Genomic DNA, 27,080 nt, shown 5'->3' with positions numbered 1-27,080 from the left:
GGAGGATGTTACAGGCTGTGTAGAGCTTACAATCTAAGTGGATATTGCATCCTCCAAATCAGTGGACCTCATGACTTTGTTAATGAAATAAAAAAAATGAACTGCCCTAGGGCACATTTTCTCTCTCTTTCCCTGTTCCCTCATGAGCAGTTCTCATTATATAGAATGATGACATTTGCTTTCAGGTGTTTATATGTACTGCACATTGTTCAGTGCTTTGCCTTTTCAGCTGACGCTTTGGGTGTAAACACCACAATAATGTGTTTTCCCAGTTATGTCCTAGACCAGGCATATTCCACATGAAGTTAACTCTGTCTCTCAGTACCATACAAACTAACGGATTTCAGAGGTATGTTTAATTCAACAACAGGTAGTGGGCTCGAAATAGAAACCCTAACCAAGAGCTTTAACATAAGCACATAGTCATTATAACCTTTATCAAAGACACACCTTAGAGCAGGCTTGTATCTACCCATGTCTAAGATGGCAACAAAACGCCATTACCAGACTGGGGATATTGAAATATGGAGGTTGGACAACACCCAAGGTCAAAACCATGAACAAAAACATTCTGTTGTAATATTAAACTCTCTGACCTAAACTGCGCAGCAATGTGACACCAGTAAACTCTATTAGAAATGCTTATGTTGAATTATGGTCAGTGAGGAAAAACCCAGATAAACTGGTCGGACCAGTATCTGTTTTCTTACCCACATGCACAATGACTATGTATTTCCTCATGAAACGGAATTGCTCTTAATTGCATCCCCCAGAAACAGGCTTTGTTATACGATTTAGCCACATCATCCATACTGAACATGACACATCATGTAACTTGGTCTGAAGCAACACCTCACAGAATCTACATCTCCCCTGCCCTTTGCAACTGAGAGTGAATCTAGAAGGATGGCTGGGAGTTGAACTTCTTGAACAGCTCAAGTCTTAAAGATTTCTATCTATATATTTGGACTTTATTTTTTTCCAAAAAATAAATAGTCCACCAGATTTTAGGTGGCCAGCTATTTATTTTTTTGTAAAAGTTTAATGTTCCTGTATCTGGCGTTTCAGTCTGGCAGCTCAGTAATCCAAACACAGATTCTGAACTGTTACAATTTGCTACATTTGTTAATACATAGCAGCAACTATTGTATTAATTACATTGCATTTAATCTATCTATTGCATTCTGCTTAGCAGGGTTAAAGATAAGAAATTTCTCAACTTATCTATCTATAGCTTATAGAGTCTAAAGCAGCTCCTTAGTGATGAAATGAAATATTAGAAAAACAAATAGAAGAAAGTAAATGGAAAAAAGTCGTTATTTCAAGTGAACTAAAACCAACTGAACTAAAAAATGTGCTGGAAAGTGAACAACCCCTTTAATAAATTGACCCTGCATCTAGTCTAACATGTTAAACTAGATGTTTTGTGATTGCCCAAGGCAATCATTGCCCTTTAGCAGGGAAGCTCTGTCCCTCGGAAGATGCCCCAGTAGCTCCCCATCTTCTTTTCTGCTGATTCCCACCCTCTGTGCTGCGGTCAGTTACGTGAGCTTATAATATACAATATATAGACAATATTAGAATATAAGGTATAATGATATATAAAGATACTTATCTAAATATATATGAATTTAGTTTTTTCACCTATGTTGGAAGTACATGATTTCATAATGTTAAGTACATATTCTGAGCAAAAGTATGTAGTAGCATAATCTGCCCACATAAACTAGTCAGACCAGAATCTGCATTCTTAGATATTTTTAGAGCCATTACTATTTTATATGCATTCTCATGGGGTTTGTGTTAAACATATTATGTTTTTTTAGCTCTGGTTCACACAGCACATAAGCACATGTGCCTTCCACAGATTTCAACTCAGTGTAGGGTATTTACTCTGCCCCCCATGCTGGGTCACACAGCATTGTCTGGGTTTTCCCTCAGCTCTAGATGAAGGGGTTTCCTTAGGGGAAAGGGTTATTTCTACTTTCAAAAAAATCAATTTCAGTTCAGTAAGTTTAAAACAGTACATCAGAAATAATTATTTTTTTCAGTTGCTCTATTTTTTATTTTTAATATGTTTTTTTAATATTTAAAGGGGTGGTTCACCTTTAAGGAAACTTTTAGTATGTTATAGAATGGCCAGTTCTAAGCAAATTTTCAATTGGTCTTCATTATTTATTTGCAGCTTTCAAATGGGCGTCACTGGCCCCATCTAAAAAGCAAATGCTCTGTAAGGCTACACAGTAATTGTTATTGCTAATTTTTATTACTCATCTTTCTATTCAGGCCCACTCATATTCATATTCTAGTCTCTTATTCAAATCAATGCATGGTTGCTAGGATAATTTGGACCTTAGCTACCAGATTGCTTAAAATGCAAATTGAAGAACTGCTAAATTACTCAAAAACCTTAAATAATAAAAAAAATCTGAAAGATGAACAATCCCTTTAAGTTTAATATTTTATTTTCATTTATGTTTCTCACAGAACCTCCAAACTGGTTAAATGGTGCATTAATATTTTAGTTGTTGATATTCCCTTGATACTGACAAAGAATATATTAACCAATGTAGCAAATGACAGATCCAAAACAAACAGCCAAAAGCTTCAGAAAGCTTGTCTAATGAGCTGCTTATGGGAAACAATATAGAAAAAAGAAAAGATTTTTTTAAAAAAGCAAATGAAAACGTTTCTGTTTTTCTGGTGTACTGTAAGACAAAGGGGACAATGTATTAACTGTCATTTCTGTATGAGCAGTACCTCTGTGTACCACTAGTTAATGATAGTTTACTATTTAAAAATGTAATTTCGTGCACTGAAATGAATCAATCCTGTGGGGAAAATAATTGCCTAAATTCTCTCTCCGCATGTGATACACAGTCAGGTTAGGAAAAGGAAATTCTATAAAGGATGTGTGCTATTTCCCTTTAAAGCATTCACAAACTGACACTGGTATTAGATTTGATAAATGTGTCAATTTGTTAATTTTATGAATGTCAAGAAAATTTTTCTGATAGAAAAGAATTGATAAATTAAAAAATGGATAAAACTGCTTGGGATTCTTTTGGATTCCTGTGTTTGATCATTCATAAATCTGCCTAAATGGTTTAGAAGGTAAAAACATGCACAGTCTTCTTTTAACCTGCTTCAGTTACTGCTCATTTAGTGAGCATCTAAAGCCTGACAGTGTTGCCCAGGTCTACCCACCATAAATGATTGATAAAAATGTGCTGTAATGCAAGGGTGCAAAGATATCCCTAAAATTTGCGCTCTGTTACAGGCCTGATCAGGTCCAAACTGGGCTTCAAATTAGGCCCTGGCATTTCAAGTACACAGAAAATCTCCCTGCCAGCCTACTAAATAGTGACTTTCTATGGCATCTTACAACAGCCCCTCTGGTACTTGAAGAACCCACAAATTGCGAGTCCCGGCCTTGGCCTGATCTAAATACATTTCATGAAATAAATTCTGTGGTATAAAAACTAGTTAGGCAGACATATTATTTGAAATATTACAAGTTTTAGGCATAGGTTGACTAAAGTTCATTATAACACTTATTTACAAACACAAGTGCAGTTTGCAAAGTGCAATTTTAGACTCAATTTGCCATCTTTTTTGGCCAGAATACAGCATTTCCCCCCACAATTCCAGCATAATTGTGTCTAAGCTGGAATTGCATAGGTTCCAGTCAGGGGCGCTGCACCAATTAGGCGAGTTGAGAGACTCACCTCAGGCTGCAGCGCCCCACTGGTTACCAGGGGTGGCAAAAATCTTGTTGAATCAATATAGCAGCCAATCTGGAAAAAATCATTTTGGGCTGCACCAAAGCTCACAATGATTAATGAAAGCACATGTGAAATGCAGTGTAGGAAGTACCTGAAAGGATACACTATGTCCAGCATCCAGGTCCTCCATCAGGGGGGGCCTGGGCCTAAAGGGGGGGCCTGGCTGTGCTGCACTTTTTGAAATAGCCAGGACCTCCTTGACAGCGTCAAAGCCGTGCCGCATCTTCTGTAGTCCCGAACTGCTGAAAAGCCGAAATCCCAAACCGCCGAAGTTGAAGTCCCAAAAAGACCCGAAGTCATGAAAAAAGCCGAACTTGAAGTTGGGAAGCTGCGAAAAGACCCAAGGTCACAAAAGGAGCCAAAATTTAAGCCCTGAAGCTGTGAAAAGACCCAAAGTCATGAAAGGAGCCGAACTTGAAGTCCTGAAGCCACAAGTTCAGTTCTACTGAACACAAATGTGTGTTTTTTTTATTTTATTAAACCCCTGGCCACCAATGTATTATTTTAATACTCTATAGGCCCCTGCCATCAGTGTTTTTTAAAAAAAATATTCTCTGGGGTCCGAATGTTTCTTTTAAACTTGTAAGGGGGGCCCTGGCGCCAAAGTTTTTTTTTTTTTTTAAAAACCTTTTATGGGGGGGCCTGGCGCCAATGTTTTTTTTTAACTTATAGGGGGGCCCTGGTCACCAATTATTTTTTTAACTTGTAGAGGTGCCCTGACCACCAATTTTTTATTATTTATTTTTTTTAACTTATAAGAGGAACCTGACCATCAATGGCTTTTTATAACTTGTGTTGGGGGGAGGTTTACCGTTTTTAGCGCTGATGTCTGTGTGGTCTTTTAACTGTGGTATGAAGTGGGCGGGATCTGGGGTGGGTCTTGGGGGCTGGGGTAATTTTGTTGTATGGAGCCCGTGATTTCTTATGACGGTCCTGCCAGCATCCAGATAGCAAGGTATTTACATTCATCTGTGAAAAAAAAAAATCAAACATAGACAATGGTATACACTCAATATCATACACCTACAAAGCATTATATACCTATTCAGAACTACATGGAAAAAATTAAGTCATAATCCCTGTTTAAGGGGATCTAACCCCAAAAAATGTATTCCTGTAAACATTCTTAGATGGGTCTTGTAAACACTTTAACGATCACATAAAAATTTTTTGAGATATTGTCAGTTTTAGAGTTCTACCATGCTAATAGCAGGCTTTTGGTTCAATAGCTCTCTTTTGTTACCCCACTACAATGTGAGCACATAATCAATGCAATGTCACCACACTAAGCCAGTGTTCAGGGATAGCTGTATCAGCATATAAATATTGATGTTTATAGGTATCCATAATTGTGTTTGCATAAGATGGAGTGACATTGCTGCTCTTTGTGGTTCCGTGCAACTACAGATAAAACATTCAAATAAAAGTTATTCCAACAGAGAAACATATGCATCAATGATAGGAAAGAAGAAGTCAGTTTGTGAAACACAGAGTACTGATACGAACAATGTGTTTTTTTATGTATGGTCCCGAGCCTGTCACTGGGCCCAACATACTTGTTTATATAACACACGTGTATTATTTATTATAATCCAGCCCCCAATCATTTTATGAGTGGTTAATTGGATAATTGCTTAGAATACGTTGGGTAGCACTTAGTTGGACTGATATTAAGCCACTGTGCAAGCTATGTATATTCTCTGCACACTGCCAGCCAGTTAGATAAAACACTGGTCACAGTGAGTCAGCAAAACAGATACAGTGCCTGTGGGTGAAATCAGTCTCTATAGAGCATCTGAAAACAGATTCCATGACGTATACATTGGAAGTTCTCTCATGGCCTCGGACTCAGCCACCTAGAAGTATATGCTTAAAGTGAAACAGTCATCAAAATCTAAAGTTTGTATTTGTTCCTAAAACAGTTTAATATTTTGTAGAGCAAAGTAGTTCTGATAAAAAAACATCAGTCTGAGTTACTTTAGTACTTGATCTTAGTATTACAATTACAGTACATACAGACAACAAAAGTCCAATAACCTATTTTTTTAATTAGCAGGAAACGCCAATAGAAAATCTCATATCCACAGCAATTATAAATATGATAATGTAAAAAGTAATGAGACCTATATATATATATATATATATATATATATATATATATATATATATATATATATATATATATATATATATATATACACACTTTCAGGATATATATATATATATATATATATATATATATATATATATATATATATATATATATATATATATACAGCAACAAAAAACCGCACACACAGGCCTTTTCAAAGGTGCAAAATCCAAAAATGATGTTTATTCCAACGTTTCGGCTATTCACTTAAGCCGTCATCAGGCTTAAGTGAATAGCCGAAACGTTGGAATAAACATCATTTTTGGATTTTGCACCTTTGAAAAGGCCTGTGTGTGCGGTTTTTTGTTGAAAAGGCCTGTGTGTGCGGTTTTTTGTTGCTGTATACATGTTCTGTTATAACCAGCACCTAGGCATTAACGATTGTTTTGAGTGCACCAGTATTTGGACTATATATATATATATATATATATATACCTGTTCCAAAGGCACTCTGGAATAAACACAGTTTGCCTGCAATCTAAATGATCCCGTGAGTGTCGCTTTTTATATATATATATATATATATATATATATATATATATATATATATATATATATATATATATATATATATATATATATATATATATAGTCAACGGAAAAGCCAGCACTCTCGATAAATGGTTTAAATTGCCTGGGTGCAGTGTCCAAAATTTCAATGTACAAACAGCAAAAAGGGTCCGCACTCTCAGGTCTTAAAAATGTAAAAAAGTTTTATTGTTAATGCCAGACTAACGTTTCGGCCTCCTCCGAGGCCTTTCTCAAAGTGTCTAGTAGATTACATGAATGCCTTAAATACAAGAGTTGGCGGGAACATAGACAAATTGGAACTGACGTGTTGTTGCATCATTGAAACGTAGCAGCCATACAAATGCCTGCGTATAAATGTGTTAAAAATACCTAGTACATACACAAAAAGTATTTATACATAATTTCAACTTTTTACACAATAAAACCAAAGTATTGCTAAAAGCACAAACTAAAGTAACAGTTGCTAATATTCATTTCCTTATCTCAGAAAAAACAATGTTGCAAAAATGTTACACAAGATGCGTCAAAAATTGAGTTAAGGTGACAGGCCTGCTCTGAAGTTCTGTCCATCTGTTATAATGATCTATATATCAAATATGTGTCAAGTATAAAAACTACCTCTCAATTAACGGTAAGTGGCAACCTGTAGAATATCGTATGTTCCCCGAATTCAACTAAGAGGGCCCCTGCTACTATTCCTATCCTCAGAATGTTAAATCCAAGCTCAGCCGCTGAGGGAGGGGTGTTCAAATGTAATATCGCCCCCCTGTGTGGCTCGCCATAGTGTGTTAGTACATACCCCCGTTATGGATCCGTGACATCTCCACTACGCTGACACACTCATTCTGAATCACTAAGTGTATATGTCCCTTGAGCCCGTAAACCTATAATATATGTGAATATTAAAGAAATCCAAACCGTGTATACTAGCCCATAGATAAATAAATAAATAAAACAATACTCCCTCGGTTACCCATAATTCAGTATTATTTGTAGTGTTAACCACCCGGTTTCCCAAACCACTATATCCCACTTGCATAAGTGCTTAGTAAGAAATCTCCCCAAGTAGTCATAATCGATAAGTGTATAAGTATAGACCCCACGAAGTAACACAAAATTAGATATAAACCACGTGACTTAAAAAATATAAAAAAATATAGAAAATACAAAAAAATCAAAAAGTATTCAAAAAATATAAATAATGTAATCTTAGGTCGATATATAAAATATATAGCATCTTAAGTGTTCAAAAAAGTCAGTATCATGCCACACTTCGATTGTAATCACACCATACTTCAATTGTTAATCGTCTCCCAGCTCAGGCTGGCCAAATTTCACTGAATGTTCAAAAGTATCAGGCCAATTCTATCGACAGCAGGTGTTAGTGGAGAGGTTATAGAACATATCGGGCGTGTGCATTTCAGAGTCCCATATACACCATCTCTTGGATAAATAGTTAGGGACATCACATACCGGCCCCTGCATGCCTGTGTTCATAATAAGCACCACAGAAAGTTTTACCTTCACTGCAAGACAAATACTCGTATCACCGTCCATCCTGTTCGATCTCCCATTCGTACACACAGTGCAGTGATATGATGCAGATACAGGGCAAACCGCGGGAAGTTTAAAATATATTTTCCATGTCAATCCTATATTCGCCGTAGTTGGAGGGCGCTCACCCCAACCAAATATAAGTGTTGGTGTCTGGTGAGTCCGCACAGACATTAGGGACACGGAAGGCAACCGCAGGAGTGACCGCGCGAAGTGCATGAACATTCAAACACCGGAACACTGCCGGCTTGGAGCGCCAAACTCACATGCGGCCGGCCTCTTCGGACACCAGTCTCCTCCGCTATCACAGGGAACACCTTCGTATGTAGCTGTCTTTATTGGCTAGATATATCCTTATGGTTGCCATGCTGAGCCGCTCCATCTATCATTCCTTATTTGTTGAGGGTAGTGAGCAGATGGAGTCTAATACGAACGCCAAAACCGCAGCCATCCTTCTAGGTTGCAGGTTAGCGGTCTCCACTCCAGACCATTATGGGCCTCTGGGGGATGTGTCCACTGCGTCAGCCAACAGTATATCTTACGATGCCAATCTTGAAAAAACATTCAATCAGTTAAATTGTTAATGTATCAGAAGTATCACGGGTGCGCGGCTAAAATTACAAGTAACAGTTCCGGTGTTTGAATGTTCATGCACTTCGCGCGGTCACTCCTGCGGTTGCCTTCCGTGTCCCTAATGTCTGTGCGGACTCACCAGACACCAACACTTATATTTGGTTGGGGTGAGCGCCCTCCAACTACGGCGAATATAGGATTGACATGGAAAATATATTTTAAACTTCCCGCGGTTTGCCCTGTATCTGCATCATATCACTGCACTGTGTGTACGAATGGGAGATCGAACAGGATGGACGGTGATACGAGTATTTGTCTTGCAGTGAAGGTAAAACTTTCTGTGGTGCTTATTATGAACACAGGCATGCAGGGGCCGGTATGTGATGTCCCTAACTATTTATCCAAGAGATGGTGTATATGGGACTCTGAAATGCACACGCCCGATATGTTCTATAACCTCTCCACTAACACCTGCTGTCGATAGAATTGGCCTGATACTTTTGAACATTCAGTGAAATTTGGCCAGCCTGAGCTGGGAGACGATTAACAATTGAAGTATGGTGTGATTACAATCGAAGTGTGGCATGATACTGACTTTTTTGAACACTTAAGATGCTATATATTTTATATATCGACCTAAGATTACATTATTTATATTTTTTGAATACTTTTTGATTTTTTTGTATTTTCTATATTTTTTTATATTTTTTAAGTCACGTGGTTTATATCTAATTTTGTGTTACTTCGTGGGGTCTATACTTATACACTTATCGATTATGACTACTTGGGGAGATTTCTTACTAAGCACTTATGCAAGTGGGATATAGTGGTTTGGGAAACCGGGTGGTTAACACTACAAATAATACTGAATTATGGGTAACCGAGGGAGTATTGTTTTATTTATTTATTTATCTATGGGTTAGTATACATGGTTTGGATTTCTTTAATATTCACATATATTATAGGTTTACGGGCTCAAGGGACACATACACTTAGTGATTCAGAATGAGTGTGTCAGCGTAGTGGAGATGTCACGGATCCATAACGGGGGTATGTACTAACACACTATGGCGAGCCACACAGGGGGGCGATATTACATTTGAACACCCCTCCCTCAGCGGCTGAGCTTGGATTTAACATTCTGAGGATAGGAATAGTAGCAGGGGCCCTCTTAGTTGAATTCGGGGAACATACGATATTCTACAGGTTGCCACTTACCGTTAATTGAGAGGTAGTTTTTATACTTGACACATATTTGATATATAGATCATTATAACAGATGGACAGAACTTCAGAGCAGGCCTGTCACCTTAACTCAATTTTTGACGCATCTTGTGTAACATTTTTGCAACATTGTTTTTTCTGAGATAAGGAAATGAATATTAGCAACTGTTACTTTAGTTTGTGCTTTTAGCAATACTTTGGTTTTATTGTGTAAAAAGTTGAAATTATGTATAAATACTTTTTGTGTATGTACTAGGTATTTTTAACACATTTATACGCAGGCATTTGTATGGCTGCTACGTTTCAATGATGCAACAACACGTCAGTTCCAATTTGTCTATGTTCCCGCCAACTCTTGTATTTAAGGCATTCATGTAATCTACTAGACACTTTGAGAAAGGCCTCGGAGGAGGCCGAAACGTTAGTCTGGCATTAACAATAAAACTTTTTTACATTTTTAAGACCTGAGAGTGCGGACCCTTTTTGCTGTATATATATATATATATATATATATATATATTTTATTATTTTTTTTTTTCAAGGAATTTTGGGATGATAGTAAATACAGAAAACTGCTAATGTGAGCTACTGACTTAACTATTGTCTGTAACTAGACAATACTTACTGGTTCCAAAATATTCTTAACCCCAATCAATGAAAGTTAGATGATAAACCTCTGATCTTCCAGACATGTACAATACAGTTGTATCTACAGTTATCTGGCTGATCAGCCCACAGGCTAAGTGGTATTTCCAATAAGTAACCCTCCAGCACACCCTGGCCTCTTAAACAAAGCTGGTCCGGTGCACGGTATGAGGGAACGGCACCCTCCAATTTCAATTGAAAAAAGGAATCCATGCAAGCGGTGTAAAACCTGCATGTTTATTGAAGTGTAACGTTTCAGGGCACGCCCCTTCGTCAGACATGAAACATTACACTTTCAGGATATACCCCCCAGTCTTGTGTGCCTTTTTTCAATTGAACAACTGGTATGGCCACCTTCCAGTGATATTGAATCTCTAGGAGGTTGAGGAATTGTGTCAGAATCATTTGGTAAAAAAAACAACCAAACATTATTTTACAATGCCACCCCTTAATACCTTAAAGGAGAACTAAAGCTTTGTAATAGAATTAGGGTAGAAATGTTACACATTATGGTTTGGGGTTCTCTACCAGCTCAAAGCAACCACAGCCCTATAGCAAGGAAGATCTGTGCCTCTGAAGAAACCCACTACATCTCACTTTGTAATAATATTCTATTAAGGGGTCCTAACTCCTCTCTTAGGGGCAAATTTACTAAAAGTCGAAGTGGCTAACGCTGGCGTAAATTCGCTAGCGAAGTGGACCTACTCTAGCGCTACTTCGCACCCTTACGCCAGGCGAAGTTGCGCTATGGCGAAGGGACGTAACTATGCTAATTCACTAACTTGCGCATTTAACTGAATGTTACCTCTTGCACCTAGGGTTGCCACCTTTTCTGGAAAAAAATACCGGCCTTCCTATATATTTATCTTTTTTCCCTATTAATAACATTTGGCTCAACCATCATTTTTACCGGCCAGGCCGGTAAAATACTGGCCAGGTGGCAACCCTACTTGCACCAGACTTGCATTCGCCACCTCAGACCAGGCGAAGTGCAATAGAGTAGATAGGGCTTGCTTCAAAAAAAGTTAAATTTTTTTCCAAATCCCAAAAAATGCTGGCGTCTTTTACTTTTTTAAGGGTGATAGGCTGAAAAAGATCGTAATTTTTTTGGGGGTACCCTCCTTCCCCCTACATATCCTAACTTGAAGGTAAGTAAATTTGCCCTTTAGACTCTTATTGGTATTAACCTGCTGTGATCCCCAAAACAGAAAACTGGATAAACTACCTTCACCTCATTCACGATAGTAATGTGCCACTATGCTTTTTGTAGTCTTTCTCAAAAGATCACCTGGGCGCTCTAGAATTTGCGTTCCTTATCAAATCTTTCTCAAACCACACCTGCACTGTACAGTGCATAAACCACTCCTTATTATTGCATGAGGTGCGTATAAATATTGCCAGTTGCAATATACATTTCCTTATAATGGCATCCCCTGCTCTCAAAGTAAGTTGCCCAATATTTTATCTCTTTGGGTGACCAGACAGTTCTTTTTTTTAATGTATATACTTTGTACCAACTTCTCCTGTAATGTAGGTGCTTTTTGTTTCTTCTTCTTTTTCATTTGTCAGACAAATTCATCACTGATAAGAACTGGACACCATTAACCTATGCTGTATTCAATGAATATAATAATGGCCAAATTTATTTTCTTTTTATTCCTTATTTTATTTGTGCATTAGATGTTTCAACCTATAGATGATGGCTGTGGAACCACATAATAAATGCAGTAGGAGGAGAAAGGAAGAGGATAGAGGAAAAAGACTGAAGAGAAGAAAAAAATGGTAGGGGATTGTTGAAGCACTCCAAGGCTAAGTAAAATATAAGTGCATCTAATCTGTCTTAAATTAACTACATCATACAAAAAGGGGTTGACTGATCAATGCAAATTTACTGTTCTGTTCATTAGTGTTTTAGTATCTGTGCAAGCGCACATATCTTCAAAAACATGGGATTTTAGTTACAAAAGTTATACTCAAAAAAATGCCAAGCCACCATATCACATGCCAGGCTGGCACCTCTCTACATGGATGGATTTCTTGGAAATGTCTCCAAGGCACTGGTCTCAGTCACAGGCTTGATCATGGGAGAAAGATTGCCAGCACCAAACATTAGTCTCCCAGGCTTAATTCTCCACCACTTGTGTCTTTTATAGGAGAGAGATCAGCCAAATGCCCATTTTTAAAGGCCACAATTAAGTGTGGGGTACTGAAACCACATGGACGTTTGCCCATTTTTCCTGCAGAATAATTTACCAAAGTACAGAAATACTCAAAAAAGTGGTTATTGGGGGCACTCCAAGGCTAAGTGGTTCTTACTGCAGTTACTCTAAATGGACAATGGTCCAATTTCTATGAGATTTGCTCATATTTGAGCAAGTAGATTAGGGTACAGATTTGGTTCTGTATCATTTCTGAAGTTTAATTCTGGCAACTGTAAGATGCCACAGAATGTCACTATTAAGTGGGCTCGTGGGAGGCTGTTTGGGCCTCTGTGTACTTGGAATGCCAGGGCCTATTTTGACTCCCAGTCTAGATCTGGTTGTGTATACATGTTGCTTGGGTACCTAGCAACAGTTTTCATGCCCACTTAGCTAGGAGAATGGAATAGGGCTGCATTGTTTTTTTGCTCCATCCCACTGGTGCTGAGGGATGTTATCTTCTCACCCCACCAGACTGCTATGAACTGCAGTTCCAGCATTGTTTAAAAGCTATGATTTGTGGTCTGGGAATTCTACTTCTATTTCCCACTGTACAATGACTCTCAGCTTTATCCATGAATTTGAATGTCTTTATCTGCATTGTACTCTGGCTATTATGCTCACAGTGCTTGTTTTGTGCTGGGTATTACATGGGAATTCCCCACTGGATGCTAACAAACCCCTAAATCTGGGCATGGTATTGTGGTAATTATTGTGGTAATCTGGTAATTATAAAGGCATTCCACATTAGCTCATTTAAGCACCCATTAATGGGGAATCTCCACTTTCTGCACACAGGGCTCTTTACACACAGATAACTGTATAAATGTACTTAGAGCACAATGAAAAGGGTTCTGCCTGCTCTGAGTATTGGACTGGCCGACCAGGGTACCGGGAGAAATCCCAGTGGACCCTGCCACCTCAGGTCTGTAAGGCAGTAGATGTATGCTCAGAGGATGGCATCGGTGGTGGGGGAAAGTTTGGCTGGTAACAGAGAGGAGTGCTTGGCGGGGGTGGTATCTTGGAGGTCAGCTCTCGAGGGTCCCTTGGCTAACACTGCCTGCCCTCCTCAATGGTGGCTTTGAATGTAATCAATTATAATTTAATATTATAGTCTAATATTCACAAAGTCCCAGACTTTACATATGTTCATTTTGGTCCGAAAAAATTTAAAACATATTTTCACACAAAATTTTTTATTTGCACACCACAATTTGTGTGCTCACACGAGTGCACAGCTTAGAGGGAACATTGCTCCTGACACTTAAGTGTAGATTTATCAAAGGTCGAAGTGAAAATTCGATTTAAAAAAATTTGTCGTCACCTATGGGTGACAGCAGGAAAGAAGGGGAGTACAACTGAGGGGTGAGAACATGGACTAGGGGTAGGCAGAAGATAATTTTGTGTAGTTCCCCAGCAGCTGCCTCTTCTGCCTACCCCTTATTCCAGCCCTGATAATTGCACTGCGTAGTTCATAGCTTTCGGCACAAAAATGCCCAGTTTTGCACTTTAAAGGAGAAGGAAAGTTAAAAAAAACAACCTCCCTCTTTCTCTTCAGCATTACCCCCCCTCCTGAAACGCTGCATTGAAAAGTGCAATGGTATTACTGTATTTGTGCACTTGCATTCCAAAGATTTTGCATAGTATAAGCTTTGGCGCCGCCATTTTCAAATCACCACATCACTTCCTCCCTGCGCTTCACCACTAGTGCGCATGCACCTCTTCTTGACCCTATGACATAACCAAATAAGCGCGTGTATGTATCTACAGAGTCAGCATAAACAGGGACCCATTTCCGTCACATTCATATTGCTTAGAACAGTGCACATTTTTTGAATAAGCACAATATGTTCTACAACGATCGTTTCACTCCTCTGCTTCTCCGCTTGCTGCAAACTGTAAATCAAAACCAGCAAGCGCAGGAGCTTCAAAGCTTTCCCATTCTTACCCGACAGCAGGGAACATCAGTCATATTGACAGGTTTGTAAATGCAGGTGGCGGCAAAGACGTTAGGGATGACAAACGAACAAACTATTGGATCACGTGACCCGAACGTCGTCTGTTCAAAGGGAAGCCAGGAGGTCATAGTGCGCATGTGCAGGGCACTGCTGAGACTAATGTCGCATGCGTGTGCCCTGATTTGAGGGATTTATGGACTGCAGCAAAGATATCCGTTTCTGTGCAGCTTGCCATTTATATGAAAAAGGATTACAGCTCAAGAAATAATGAGAAACTGAATGAAGAAATGCCTGCTGGTAAAAGTATATACATCTTATGGCCAATAATTACAGCATTATTTTATTTTAGACTTTCCTTCTCCTTTAACACTGAAATCTTAACACATTTAGAATAAATGAGTTACTTTATCTGCAGAGAATATTGCCTCATAACAGAGGCAGTGTTATCTAGAGAATGATTAGCTGACCTTTTAGAGTAAGGGCACAAACTAAAGCTGGCCATAGATGTTGAGATTTTTAAAAGATCAGATGCTGATCGTGAGACCACGATCTTCTCAGAAAGATCGTACGATCCTACAAATTTACCATCAACTAAAAAGACCAATTTGCCAGGAAAACAAAGGGGAGCTGCCTGCTTGACCCTGCAAACATAGATAGATTGCACTGGGACCGACAAAGATTTTTTGACCTGGCCGATCAATTTCCCGACAGATGTCGGCCAAAAAATCGTGAGATGTACCACTAACTGCACGATAATTTCGAAGGATTGGTCGGGCTTCCCTAAAATCGGTCGTTCGGCAAGAATAATTGTCGCGTCTATAGGGGGCTTTAGATTCGGGGAGATTTAGTCGTCCGGTGACAAATTGCCTCTTCTTCGTGTGACTAATCTCCCCGAAAAGCCTTCCCGCCGGCTAGAATCTTAATTGCAGGTGAGATGGCACTCTGAGCTCTTCGTTTTCCAAAGTTGCCCGGAAAATGCAGCGATCCGAGTGCCGAAGCTTCACACATCTGAGGTACACTTATTTTATACGTTCAGTAGAAAGTAGAGCTTTAAATGCAGACTTTTGAGAGGCTTTGAGTGCAAAGGTTTGTTGCTTTTAAACTTCTCCTATGGCTTAACTTTGCGCCTGGCATGCTCAGGCATTACTGAAAACGCCCATGAGTGAATGTAGAGTGAAGAGCGGAATAAACACCAGCCAGCTATAGCTTATAAAAACAGGTGCTACTTAACTAAACATAATGGCTTCCAACAAAAACGATACTTAATTAACAATAAACAAAGCTGAGATACACCTGTACTTAATGGTGAAGTCTATAAAAAGCCGCAGACTTTACTCTGTTTCTTAAAAAAACATAAAGGGTAAATTGACAATATTTTACACTTTATTTGACAATAATGTGCATGAATGAGACCATAGATTGTAAGCTCCATTGGCATGGGGACTGATATGATGGCACTACATAAAGAATAAAAATATGGTATAATTTCATGGTGTTTCTTCAAGGGCCACCTTCAGGGAAGTGAGATGACTTGTTTCTGGCACATCCAATGTCTAAGGTGATATTCTCCAGAACACTGCTGTTAAAGCACTTCCATGCCCACATCAGAGCTGCCTACCCTGGTGACCAGTTTTCAGGGGGGCCCTGTAGATATCTGCAAAAATGTTCTTTGATATCTGGAAGACACCATGCACAAACAATTTTAAAGATTGGAAGAATGCGATCAGGGGACAGGAGACAAGATGTGAAAAGCCAAAAAGGGAAGATCTCTGATATTAAAAAGTCTGACATCTGAACCAACGACAAGATCATTAGGGTTTCTAGGCTGCACAATGGTAAAAATTGCACTGGATATCAATGTACATTATTCAGGATCCAGTTTCAATGAGCCCCACGTGACTACACAGCAGCTTGTTTATATTAACTATAGTAGTCTTTCTGAAGCAAACAAACCAGTTTTACCAGTGCAGAGCAATAGTACATTATATCTTAATTACTTTGATACACTTTCAGTTTTTGGTGTTACTGTTTATTTAACTATGTAAGTATGATGCTGACTGAATTGGATATAAAGGTCAAGGCTAAACAGCCAGCTTGCACAGATCATTTGTGGACACATATTTTTCAAGTAGAGCCTTTTGTAGGCTGCGAGTCCACATAGGGGCTACCAAATAGCCAATCACAGCCCTTATTTGGCACCCCAAGGGACTTTTCATGCTTCCCAACTTTTTTTACATTTGAATGTGGCTCACAGGTAAAAAGGGTTGGGGACCCCTGCACTAATGGGACAAAAGTGTAGATTTAACAGGGCATTATACCTTCTTATACATAGGGCTTGGCTGAATTCTGTTGGATTATGCTGAATTCTGTCCTTGGATGGTACATAATTAGATTACCCAAATAAGAGATTTCTGTTAACAAAACAGTCACAACAAAGGATGAAGGGTTGGAGGTTGTATACAGATAATATAATTATCTACCTTAGAAATGTAAATTTGTGAAATTAGTTCTAACTTTCACCCATTGATAAATGCAATGCTAAAAATCCCATAGGAATGAACAGAACATGGGTGAGTTTTTATTTATTAAGCTCTAAACTCACATTTTTATAAATTTGCCCCTATATAGCCACTTTCTAGCTCCACTAGAAAGATTATGGATGTGGAGGGGAGAAAGGACATAGAACTATCCATATTAGCTTCCTGTGTGATATGATCACACAGCCTTTACTATCTACTTCACCCTTTAAGGTAGTCCACAATCAGACTTGTGTAGGGACATGTGCCAAGGACACAACAATAGTGATGCAGTTAGGAAGAAACTTTACCAAGTGGAGAGGTATTATAAAGTCGCATTTAAATTAGGGATTTGCTGCATCCCTGGTTGCGCCAACCCAAGCATTTTTCAGCAGGATTCAGCCATAGCTGAATCTGAACCCTACAATTTGTGAAAAATTTGCCCCAAACACCAGCAATTTTCTACCCATAGCTTTTTGGCCTTGAGTTGGGTTCAGTTTGGGTTTAGTATTCAGCTGAATCAAGAAAAGAGGATTTGGTTGAACCCTGGTTAGCAGAGTTCAGTGTATCACTAACTGAGCACTGGACCTGTCTTTCTGTACATATCCACTACTTGTCTAAATTTTATTGTAAAACTAGACATTAAGCCCGTTAAATTAACGGGTGCTTGAACATATGTAGTCAGATGGTCCGTGGGGCACATGCGCAGTAGCGCAATCCCACGGACACAGGGACTGGACGCAGAGACACTTCAACTATATTATATAGGATGTGCTGGGGGAATTTCATATTTAAATACATATATAACAACACAAATATTATTAAGAGACCCATTTATCAAAGGTCGAATTTCGAATTCATGTGAATTTTTTTTTTACTCTAATAAATTTGAATATACCCGAAATTCAATTGGGAGGTTGAACGTCTAAAATTCGAACTAATTTTACCAACTCGAAAACTCGAATTGAGTTTTTTTCTCCAAAAAAAAAAAACTTGAATATCAGGAAGGCTATTAACATCTTTCAATTGGTCACTGGACCTCTCCCGTTGACTTATACATGAATTTGGCAGGTTTTAGGTGGCGAATAGTCGAAATTGAATAATTCCCAGGGTAAAGGTTTGATAAATCTCGAATTCAAATAGAGTATGAATTATTCTCAATTCGAATTTGTGAGTTTTGACCAAAAAAAAAAATTTGAATTTCCTATTCGATCCTTGATAAATCTGCCCCCTAAGTGTAATGGTAGATATATGGACACCCATATTCACAATTACAATTTTACATTTGGGGGGGAATGTAAAATAATATTTGCAATGTGATTTTAGGAAAACTATTTCTGCTTTGCAAGAATTCAATACAGCTTTTGTGAACCTGAAATCTGTCTAGCCAAAACATCCACCAGTGGAAAAACAACTGAGATTTTTATAGTTTGCACCAGTGTAAGTAATAAAACCTATTAGTGAATATGCTGTGAATGCACAATAAGAATACAACACACAATACAATACAATAATTTGCCATTGTGTGAAAGTTAGATATGAAAGCTCTCTCCTGTTTGTATAAATACAAATATACAGAAGAGTATTGTTCTCTGTACACACCAGTTAACGTCATGCTGAACTGCTAAAGATTTCAGCTTCTGTTTTCTGAGCTTACTCCTCAACTTGAGAGCTACTGTAGCATGGGAAATAACTACACAGCAGCTGTAAAGCACTCCTACTGCCACTTGCCATGTTCTCAGATCAGGTGCCATGAGCTGTATGTTTTTAACTAATCACCCCCCAGAAAGGCACCCCCTCAGGCATCCCTTATGGCAGTCTAGGACCACATATATGCAAACTAAAGAAACATTTGCTTTAGAAACTCTATTGTAATTTATATAGAAAGGATGTGGTGTAGCCATGGGGGCAGCCATTCATGTTGGAATTAGGCTTAAAGGCAGAATTTAAATAACAGGTAAAATCTGGAGAATACAATGGTTTTAATTCTTACACAAAATAATTTATTTGTTATAGCTTAAGAAAAAAACACATTTTAAATGTAAACAAATGTGTAAATGTAATGTAAAAGAAACTATTTTCACTTTTTGATGTTGCTGGTTATTTAAAGGCACAGTAACACCAAAAAATTAAAGTCTCCTAAAGTAATTTAAATATAATGTACTGTTGTGCTGCACTGGTAAAACTGATGTGTTTGCTTCAGAAAAAACAACTATAGTTTATATAAACAAGCTGCTGTGTAGCCATGGGGGCAGCCATTCAAGCACAGAACACATAGTAGGTAACAGATAGATTCCAAAGAATCCCATTGTATACTACAAAGGCTTATCTGCTGTGTAACCTGTGCCTTTTCTAATTTTTCAGCTTTGAATGGCTGCCCCCATGGCTACTCAGCAGCTTGTTTATATAAACTATAGTTGTTTTTCTGAAACAAACACACCAGTTTTACCAGTGCAGCAAAAAAGTACATTATTTTTCAATACTTTAGGAAACTTTCATTTTTTGGTGTTAGTGTTTCTTCGAAAACCCCCTTGTTCAACTGGAGTTCAATAAATAGGGCTGGAGAACACACTTTTTGCCTATTGTTTTAATCAGGAAAAGGTTGTTTTTCTTTTCTTGAGCTAACCAGAGCAAACAAGGAAACTGAAGTTACTCCAAGTTTGATCCTTGCACGGTAGTTAATTAGATTACGATCTAAGTAAAATCGTATCGAAGTAAAATTGTATGATCAAACGATTAGAAGGATTTTTAAAAAAAAACACAAAAAAAACTTTGACTTCTAAAAACTTGCCCAACAGCCTCAGATAGGTTCTAGGAGGTCCCCCATAGGCTAAACAGCAATTCGGCAGGTTTTAGGTGGCAAAGTGTCTAAGTCGAAGTTACTTCGATTTTTGAGTGGTCGAATTTTCGAAGGTTTTTCAATTAGAATCAAAGTCGAATTTGGCCTATTCGATGGTCAAAGTACCCAAAAATTACTTCGAAATTTTTTATTTTGAAAATTCACTTCGACCTTTGATAAATCTGCCCCTAACTGTAACAGGAAGAAGTGTTGAAGCAAAAGACACATCTCTGTCTGTTAATTGGCTCATGTGACCTAACATGTATGGTTTGTTGGTATGTTTGTGCGCACAGTGAATCGTACGATCCCAGGGGGGCGGCCCTTATTTTTTAAAATGGCAATTTTCTATTTATGATTACCCAATGGCACATACTACTATATAAGTATATTATTATGAAAATAGTTTATTTACATGAAGCAGGGTTTTACATATGAGCTGTTTATGCAATATCTTTTTATAGAGACCTACATTGTTTGGGGGGGGGTATAATTTTCCTTTAAACTTTACTCTTAAAGGGTGGTTCAAATTTTAAGTTAACTTTTAGTATCTTACAGAATGGCTCATTTTGAGCAACTTTTCAATTGGCCTTTATTTAGGCTACAAATGTGTTGTTGTTATTGCTACTTTTTATTACTCATCTTTGATTTAGCCCTCTCCTGTTCATATTCCAGTCTCTTATTCAAATCTGTTCACGGTTGCTAGGGTAATTCGGACCCTAGCAACCAGATTGCTGAAAGTGCAAACTGGAGAGCTGCTGAATAAAAAAGCTTAATTCAAAAACCATAATAATAAAAAATGAAAACCAACTGCAACAACATACTAAAAGTTATCTCAAAGGTGAACCACCCCTTTAAAAGTGCAGAACTCCTTTTGGCCATGTGCGTTTATCACACTAATATATGCCATAAAGCCCATGTGGCCATTTGTCAGCTGTATATGGTGAATGCCTATGTAGCGCATAGCTGCAAGCATCCTGCCATATCTATGTTATTCATATTTAGTTCATTCATTGTCAGACATATTCAGCTCTTGCACAACACGATACCACCAGGCGGCAGTTAACAGGCAACTCACGTAATAACTTCACGAGCGTGCGCGCGCCACTAAATTTTCTGCAGCAGCGACCAGTACGGTGTATGCGTGAGTGGGGTGAACGTCTGACGTAACAAAGGACTGCGTGGAACTAGCAGGAGCTGCACCTGCGCTGTTCGATTTGGAATGGCGGAAGACTGGATTTCTGATGTTATGACGCATGCGTGAGTGAGTTGCGCAACTGATTTTACGCGATGAGACGAGTATCGTGAATTTTGCTGCTTAGATTTCTACTTAGTTTCTCCGCTGCTCTGCCTAAATATACAGCATGCAAGTGTTTATATAACAGGAGTTGCGTACCTTTCTATGTGGATTAGTCATGTCAGTTTTGTAGTTGAGATCCAACAGGTGTGGGCTCCGTGGCGCAATGGATAGCGCATTGGACTTCTAGCGGAGGGAGACATTCAAAGGTTCCGGGTTCGAGTCCCGGCGGAGTCGAATATTTTCGTACTTAATCCTATTTTATATTAAACGATATCTCTAGCAAACATACTGAAAGACTGGTCGCCACGCGTTCAACACACGGAAGCGAATTGATAAATTTCGTATTAGATGTGATATATGCGAGGTTATAGCGAATGTAATAAATGGACAATCGTCTGTGATTTTATACGACATGTAAATGAAACAGAGACGCAGTATTTGGCCTAATGTCTCTCCTTACATTGCTCTTATTCTCCTCATTAGGCAGATTTCAGATTAAAGGGGAAGCTCTTCTTTATATTAAGATACAGTGCATGTTCTACATGGGTCTGTGCCAAGAGATCCTTTGCTTGCTCTTCATTATTTAATTTGTATGGGATTTGAGTTATGACTGTTACTAGTACCCGGCTTTCTCTTTCCAACTTGTAACTTCAAATCTGGTTTTTAGGGTCACTGACTGAAGGCCAACAGTTGAAGGTTCAATGTTATTGTATTTAGTAGAATTAAAGGACAAGGAAAGGCAAAAAAATAAAATCCCATTTTTACTTTCTGTAAAAGTACCGTTTTTATAAAAAACCTGACTGTATGCAGTGAAATTCTCCCTTCATTTACTGCTGTGGATAGGAATTGTCAGATGGTCCCTAACTGCTGAGCAGGGAAACTAAAATAGAATAAGGCTAGAAATGCTGTATTTTGTGTACTAAATATAAACATGAACTTACTGCACCACAAGGCTAATCAAACAAATGATTTATGCTTTCAAAGTTGGCCACAGGGGGCTGTCATCTTGTAACTTCTTTGCCTGAGCCTGCACATGCTCAGTGTGGTCTGGGCTGTTTAGGGATCGCCATTAACAAAACTGCTTGAGTTCTGCATGGCTGGTAAATAAGACGGGGGCTCCCCTGCTGTTCATAAGTATGATTGTTTCCACTGAGCATGTGCAGGCCCAGGTGCAAGGTCATTTGTTTTAATATATGGAAAAAAAGACCAGAAACCAAGGGACTTCAAAAAAAAGTGAAATTTGTATTAAACAGACATGTTTGTACACCGACGTTTCGGTCCCCACTCGGGTACTAGTACATATGTGCACACTCCTTTAAAGGGATCCTGTCATCGGAAAACATGGTTTTCTCAAAACGCATCAGTTAATTCTGCACTGAAATCCATTTCTCAAAAGAGCAAATTTTTTTATATTCAATTTTAAAATCTGACATGGGGCTAGACATATTGTCAATTTCCCAGCTGCCCCTGGTCATGAGACCTGTGCCTGCACTTTAGGAGAGAAATGCTTTCTGGCAGGCTGCCGTTTTTCCTTCTCAATGTAACTGAATGTGTCTCAGTGGGACATGGGTTTTTACTATTGATTGCTGGTCTTAGATCTACCAGGCAGCTGTTATCTTGTGTTAGGGAGCTGTTATCTGGTTACCTTCCCATTGTTCTTTTGTTTGGCTGCTGGGGGAAAAAGGGAGGGGGGTGATATCACTCTAAAGGTCCCCATACATGGAGAGATCCACTCGTTTGGCGATGTCGCCAAACGAGCGGTTCTCCCTCCGATATGCCCACCTTGAGGTGGGCAATATCAGGCTGATCCGATCGTGGGCCCTAGGGCCCAACGATCGGATCCTAGCGTTCGCAAACGGGTGGTCGGATCGCGGGACCGCATCAACGAATAGATGCGGCCGCGATCCGACGGGATTTTTAATCCCATCCGATCGAGATCTGGCCGACTTTCAGTCAGATCTCGATCGGGGAAGCCTGTCGGGGGGCCCCCATACACGGGCCAATAAGCTGCCGACTTGGTCTGTCGGCAGCTTTTATCGGCCCGTGTATGGCCACCTTAACTTGCAGTACAGCAGTAAAGAGTGATTGAAGTTTATCAGAGCACAAGTCACATGACTTGGGGCAGCTGGGAAATAAACAATATGTCTAGCCCCATGTCAGATTTCAAAATTGAATATAAAAAAAATCTGTTTGCTCTTTTGAGAAATGGATTTCAGTGCAGAATTCTGCTGGAGCAGCACTATTAATTGATTCATTTTGAAAAAATTTTTCCCATGACAGTATCCCTTTAAATAACCTCCTCCCACCTAATACCAATGACATAAGGTACTTTTAATCCGTTTTTTTTTTTTCATAATTCATTGCTTTACTTACATGTACACACACATATAAATTCAATTGAAGATAAACTTTATTTCAAACAAAGAGGTATTGAAACAAAGGCACTTAATAAAAATTTCGATCCATGGAAACCCAATTTCATGAATACCTATAAAATGAATTAGTATTATTATATATTTTATTACCTAATTATTATACTGAATATTAAAAATAAAGAATATTTACCTGATTTTAATCTAGATTTCCCAACTGAGCCCTATTCTTTGTTTGTGAAGGTATTTAGAAACCGACATACCGACATGCTTGGTAGCGCCAGTGAGTAGCTGTCACACATATGGCTTTATGCTAAATGTTGCCATGTGGGATGTTTGATGTGATTTTGTTAAATCAAAAATGTTTTTGTCTACGAAAACTGGAAAGGCTTACAAAAGTAGCTGAATGCTATTCTGCGCAAAGTGTTTGAAACAATATGTGGCCAAACAGCAATGGCTCTAATGTGTTGGGCTAGGGAGCATTTACACTGTATGGACAAGTGTGCCTGTCCAACATATCATTGCAAAAAATGTTTATTAATATAAAGTTGTTCCACATGGTCCTGCTGGAACAGCTTCTGCTCTTCAGGGAGACTTTGCACAACATGTTGGAACATCACGCTGGGTTTTGTGCCGAAAACAAATCTAAAAACTGCCAAAGTTTTTCTTCACTCTGAAAGCCTATAAATTATGGAAATTGCTCAAAACCCAGTGTGAGTTAGGAAACTCACGCCGGATTACTTGTGCCAAACAGCATGATCAATCTTAAATAGGCCCTAAATCTTTCACTGCGTCCTTCTTGTGATGCCTTCATCATGAGCTGATCAGCACTCAGTAATGGCTACAACAGCAAAGACAAAGAGCTACAGTACTTCACTGTCTAACTATCTCTATTTTTCAGCTACAGTCATATGAAAAAGTTTGGGAACCCCTCTCAGCCTGCATAATAACTTACTCCCCTTTCAACAAAAAAATACAACAGTGGTATGTATTTTATTTCCCAGCAACGTACTGGGGGGTTTTATGAAAAAAGATTTTTAGTGAAGCAGGATTCAGTTGAATGAACTTAAATCAAATGTGAAAAACTGGTTGTGCAATAATTTGGGTACCCCTGTAATTTTGCTAATTTGAATGTAACTGCTTAATACTGATTACTGTCAACACCAAATTGGTTGTATTAGCTTGTTTGGCCTTGAACTTCATAGACAGGTGTGTCCAGTCATGAGAAAAGGTATTTAAGGTGGCCAATTGCAAGTTGTGCTTCTGTTTGACTCTCCTCTGAAGAGTGACAGCATGGGATCCTCAAAGCAACTCTCAAAAGATCTGAAAACAAAGATTGTTCAGTATCATGGTTTTGGGGAAGGCTACAAAAAGCTATCTCAGAGGTTTAAATTGTCAGTTTTAACTGTAAGGAATGTAATCAGGAAATAGAAAGCCACAGGCACAGTTGCTGTAAAACCCAGGTCTGGCAGGCCAAGAAAAATATAGGAGAGTCATAAGTGGAGGATTGTGAGAATGGTTACAGACAACCCAAAGATCACCTCCAAAGACCTGCAAGAACGTTTTGCTGCAGTTTGTGGATCTGTACATCGTTCTATAATTCATTCGATTTGCACAAAGAACATCTGTATGGCAGGGTGATGAGAAAGAAGCCCTTTCTGCACTCACGCCACAAACAGTCGCTTGTTGTATGCAAAAGCTCATTTAGACAAGCCACAGTCATTTTGGAACAAAGTGCTTTGGACTGATGAGACATAAATTGAGTTATTTCTGCATGGCAGAAAATGAAAATCCCCTTCCAAGAAACACCTGCTACCTACTGTTAAATTTGGCGGAGGTTCCATCATGCTGTGGGGCTGTGTGGCTAGTTCAGGGACTGGTGCCTGGTCGGATGAATTTAAACCAATATCAACAAATTCTTCAGGATAATCTCACAAAGTTGAAGTTACGCAGGGGTTGAATACTCCCACAAGACAATGACCCTAAACACACTTTCGAAATCAACAAAGGCATTTATGCAGAGAGAGAAGTAAAATATTCTGGAATGACCGTCACAGTCCCTCCATGCTTGGCAACCATCAAATTTAACTGAACTGGAGAGATTTTGTATGGACGAATGGTCAAAAATACCACCATTCAGAATCCAGACACTCATTAAAGGCTATAGGAGGCTGTTACATTTGCAAAAGGAGGCTCAACTAAGTATTGATGTAATATTTCTGTTGGGGTGCCCAAGTTTATGACCCTGTCTAATTATGTTATGATGCATATTGCATATTTTCTGTTAATCCAATAAACTTTGTCACTGCTGAAATACTACTGTTTCCATAAGGCATGTTATATATTAATAGGAAGTTGCTACTTTGAAAGCTCAGCCAATGATAAAAAAAACTCCAAAGAATCAAGAGGAGTTCCCAAACATTTTCAAATGACTGTACATAAACCAGGTATGAACCATTCACAGTACCATAGATTTTACATTCCTGGTTTATTGTGTGATGAATACAACATACAATAGAGCCAGATCAGAAAGGAGAGGGGAGCTTTTTGGGAAAATGATGTCTGAGTGAGTTGTGTGGGAAAAACAAGGCAGTTGTAAACAGCTGAATGGACTAACTAACCTGAGTTGGGGCTAAAACTTTGCAGTAGAGAGCAAGAGCTATGTGGCCAGTCTGCCAGTGGAACAAACTGTTCTGGTTAATGAACAAAATCTGTAAGTTACTGTTACACATAAGTTGTTTCTCTCTTGAAAACTCCGTCGTGAACATAACAGACACACATATAATACAATTTCTTTTTTTTCACACAAGCTTTAAAAACAGTAGTCTTTTTTTCTTTGAGTATTAGTTCAGATTTCAGATTCATTTTAGGATTTCAGGTTTCATATATTTAGAAGTCTAAAGCTTTACATTGCTTTACATTGAATTTGGGGTGTTTTGCTTGGCCAAAAAATCTGCAAATTTCCCGCGAAATGGCGAAAAAATTTGCCAGCGGGCGAATCGTGGGAATTCGTGCTTGGTGAATAAATTGCCCATCACTAGCCACAGGTAAAACACTCATATCATGTAATCGCATGAAAATATATACAATGTTAATTTCAGACAATTATGCGGTTTGAGTGTTTTACTCAGGGTGATTATTAGCACCCACAATGGCAAGGAATTTTCTGCCCTTAAAGTGGTGGTTCACCTTTGAGTTAACTTTCAATATGTTATAGAATGGCTTATTCTAAGCAACTTTTCATTAGGTCTTCATTTTTTTTTTTTTTTTTTTTATAGTTTTTGAATGATTTGCCTTATTTAACTGCCTCTTTCCAGCTTTCAAATGTGGGTAACTGACTCCATCTAAAAACAAAATGCTCTGTAAGGCTACACAATTACTGTTATTGCTACTTTTATTACTCATCTTTATATTTAGGCCTCTCCTATTCATATTA

At 38.6% G+C, this 27,080-nt stretch overlaps 1 protein-coding gene, 1 long non-coding RNA gene and 1 other non-coding gene across 4 annotated transcripts in view; 1 reads left to right on the top strand and 2 right to left on the bottom strand.

Moving 5' to 3' along the window:
* The window catches only part of LOC108714379 (putative ferric-chelate reductase 1), a 42,549-nt gene extending 27,785 nt beyond the window's left edge, over positions 1-14,764 (bottom strand). Inside the window, exons 1-2 of one of the 2 annotated variants that reach the window (XM_018258555.2) lie at positions 4,597-4,743; positions 3,877-4,113 (exon numbers count right to left, since the gene is read on the bottom strand). In XM_018258555.2, the coding sequence (XP_018114044.1) occupies positions 3,877-4,008 (132 nt within the window). In that variant the 5' untranslated portion in view covers positions 4,009-4,113; positions 4,597-4,743. Of the gene's footprint in view, positions 1-3,876; positions 4,114-4,596; positions 4,744-14,610 lie in introns of those variants that run through there. The other variant, XM_041590534.1, reaches the window with a different exon arrangement.
* A 1,221-nt stretch (positions 14,765-15,985) lies between these two features.
* Positions 15,986-21,627, bottom strand: LOC121403071. Its single transcript, XR_005967026.1, has 2 exons — positions 21,051-21,627; positions 15,986-16,296 (listed from the first exon to the last, which is right to left on the bottom strand). It is a non-coding gene; the product is annotated as an uncharacterized LOC121403071 (long non-coding RNA).
* On the top strand, positions 21,422-21,506 carry trnar-ucu. Its single transcript is given in 2 exon segments — positions 21,422-21,458; positions 21,471-21,506. It is a non-coding gene; the product is annotated as a tRNA-Arg (tRNA).
* Positions 21,628-27,080: the final 5,453 nt, after the last annotated feature.

Source organism: Xenopus laevis, chromosome 4L (assembly GCF_017654675.1).
Source record: "Xenopus laevis strain J_2021 chromosome 4L, Xenopus_laevis_v10.1, whole genome shotgun sequence".
NCBI lineage: Eukaryota > Metazoa > Chordata > Amphibia > Anura > Pipidae > Xenopus > Xenopus laevis.
This window is presented reverse-complemented; position numbering and strand designations above follow the sequence as displayed.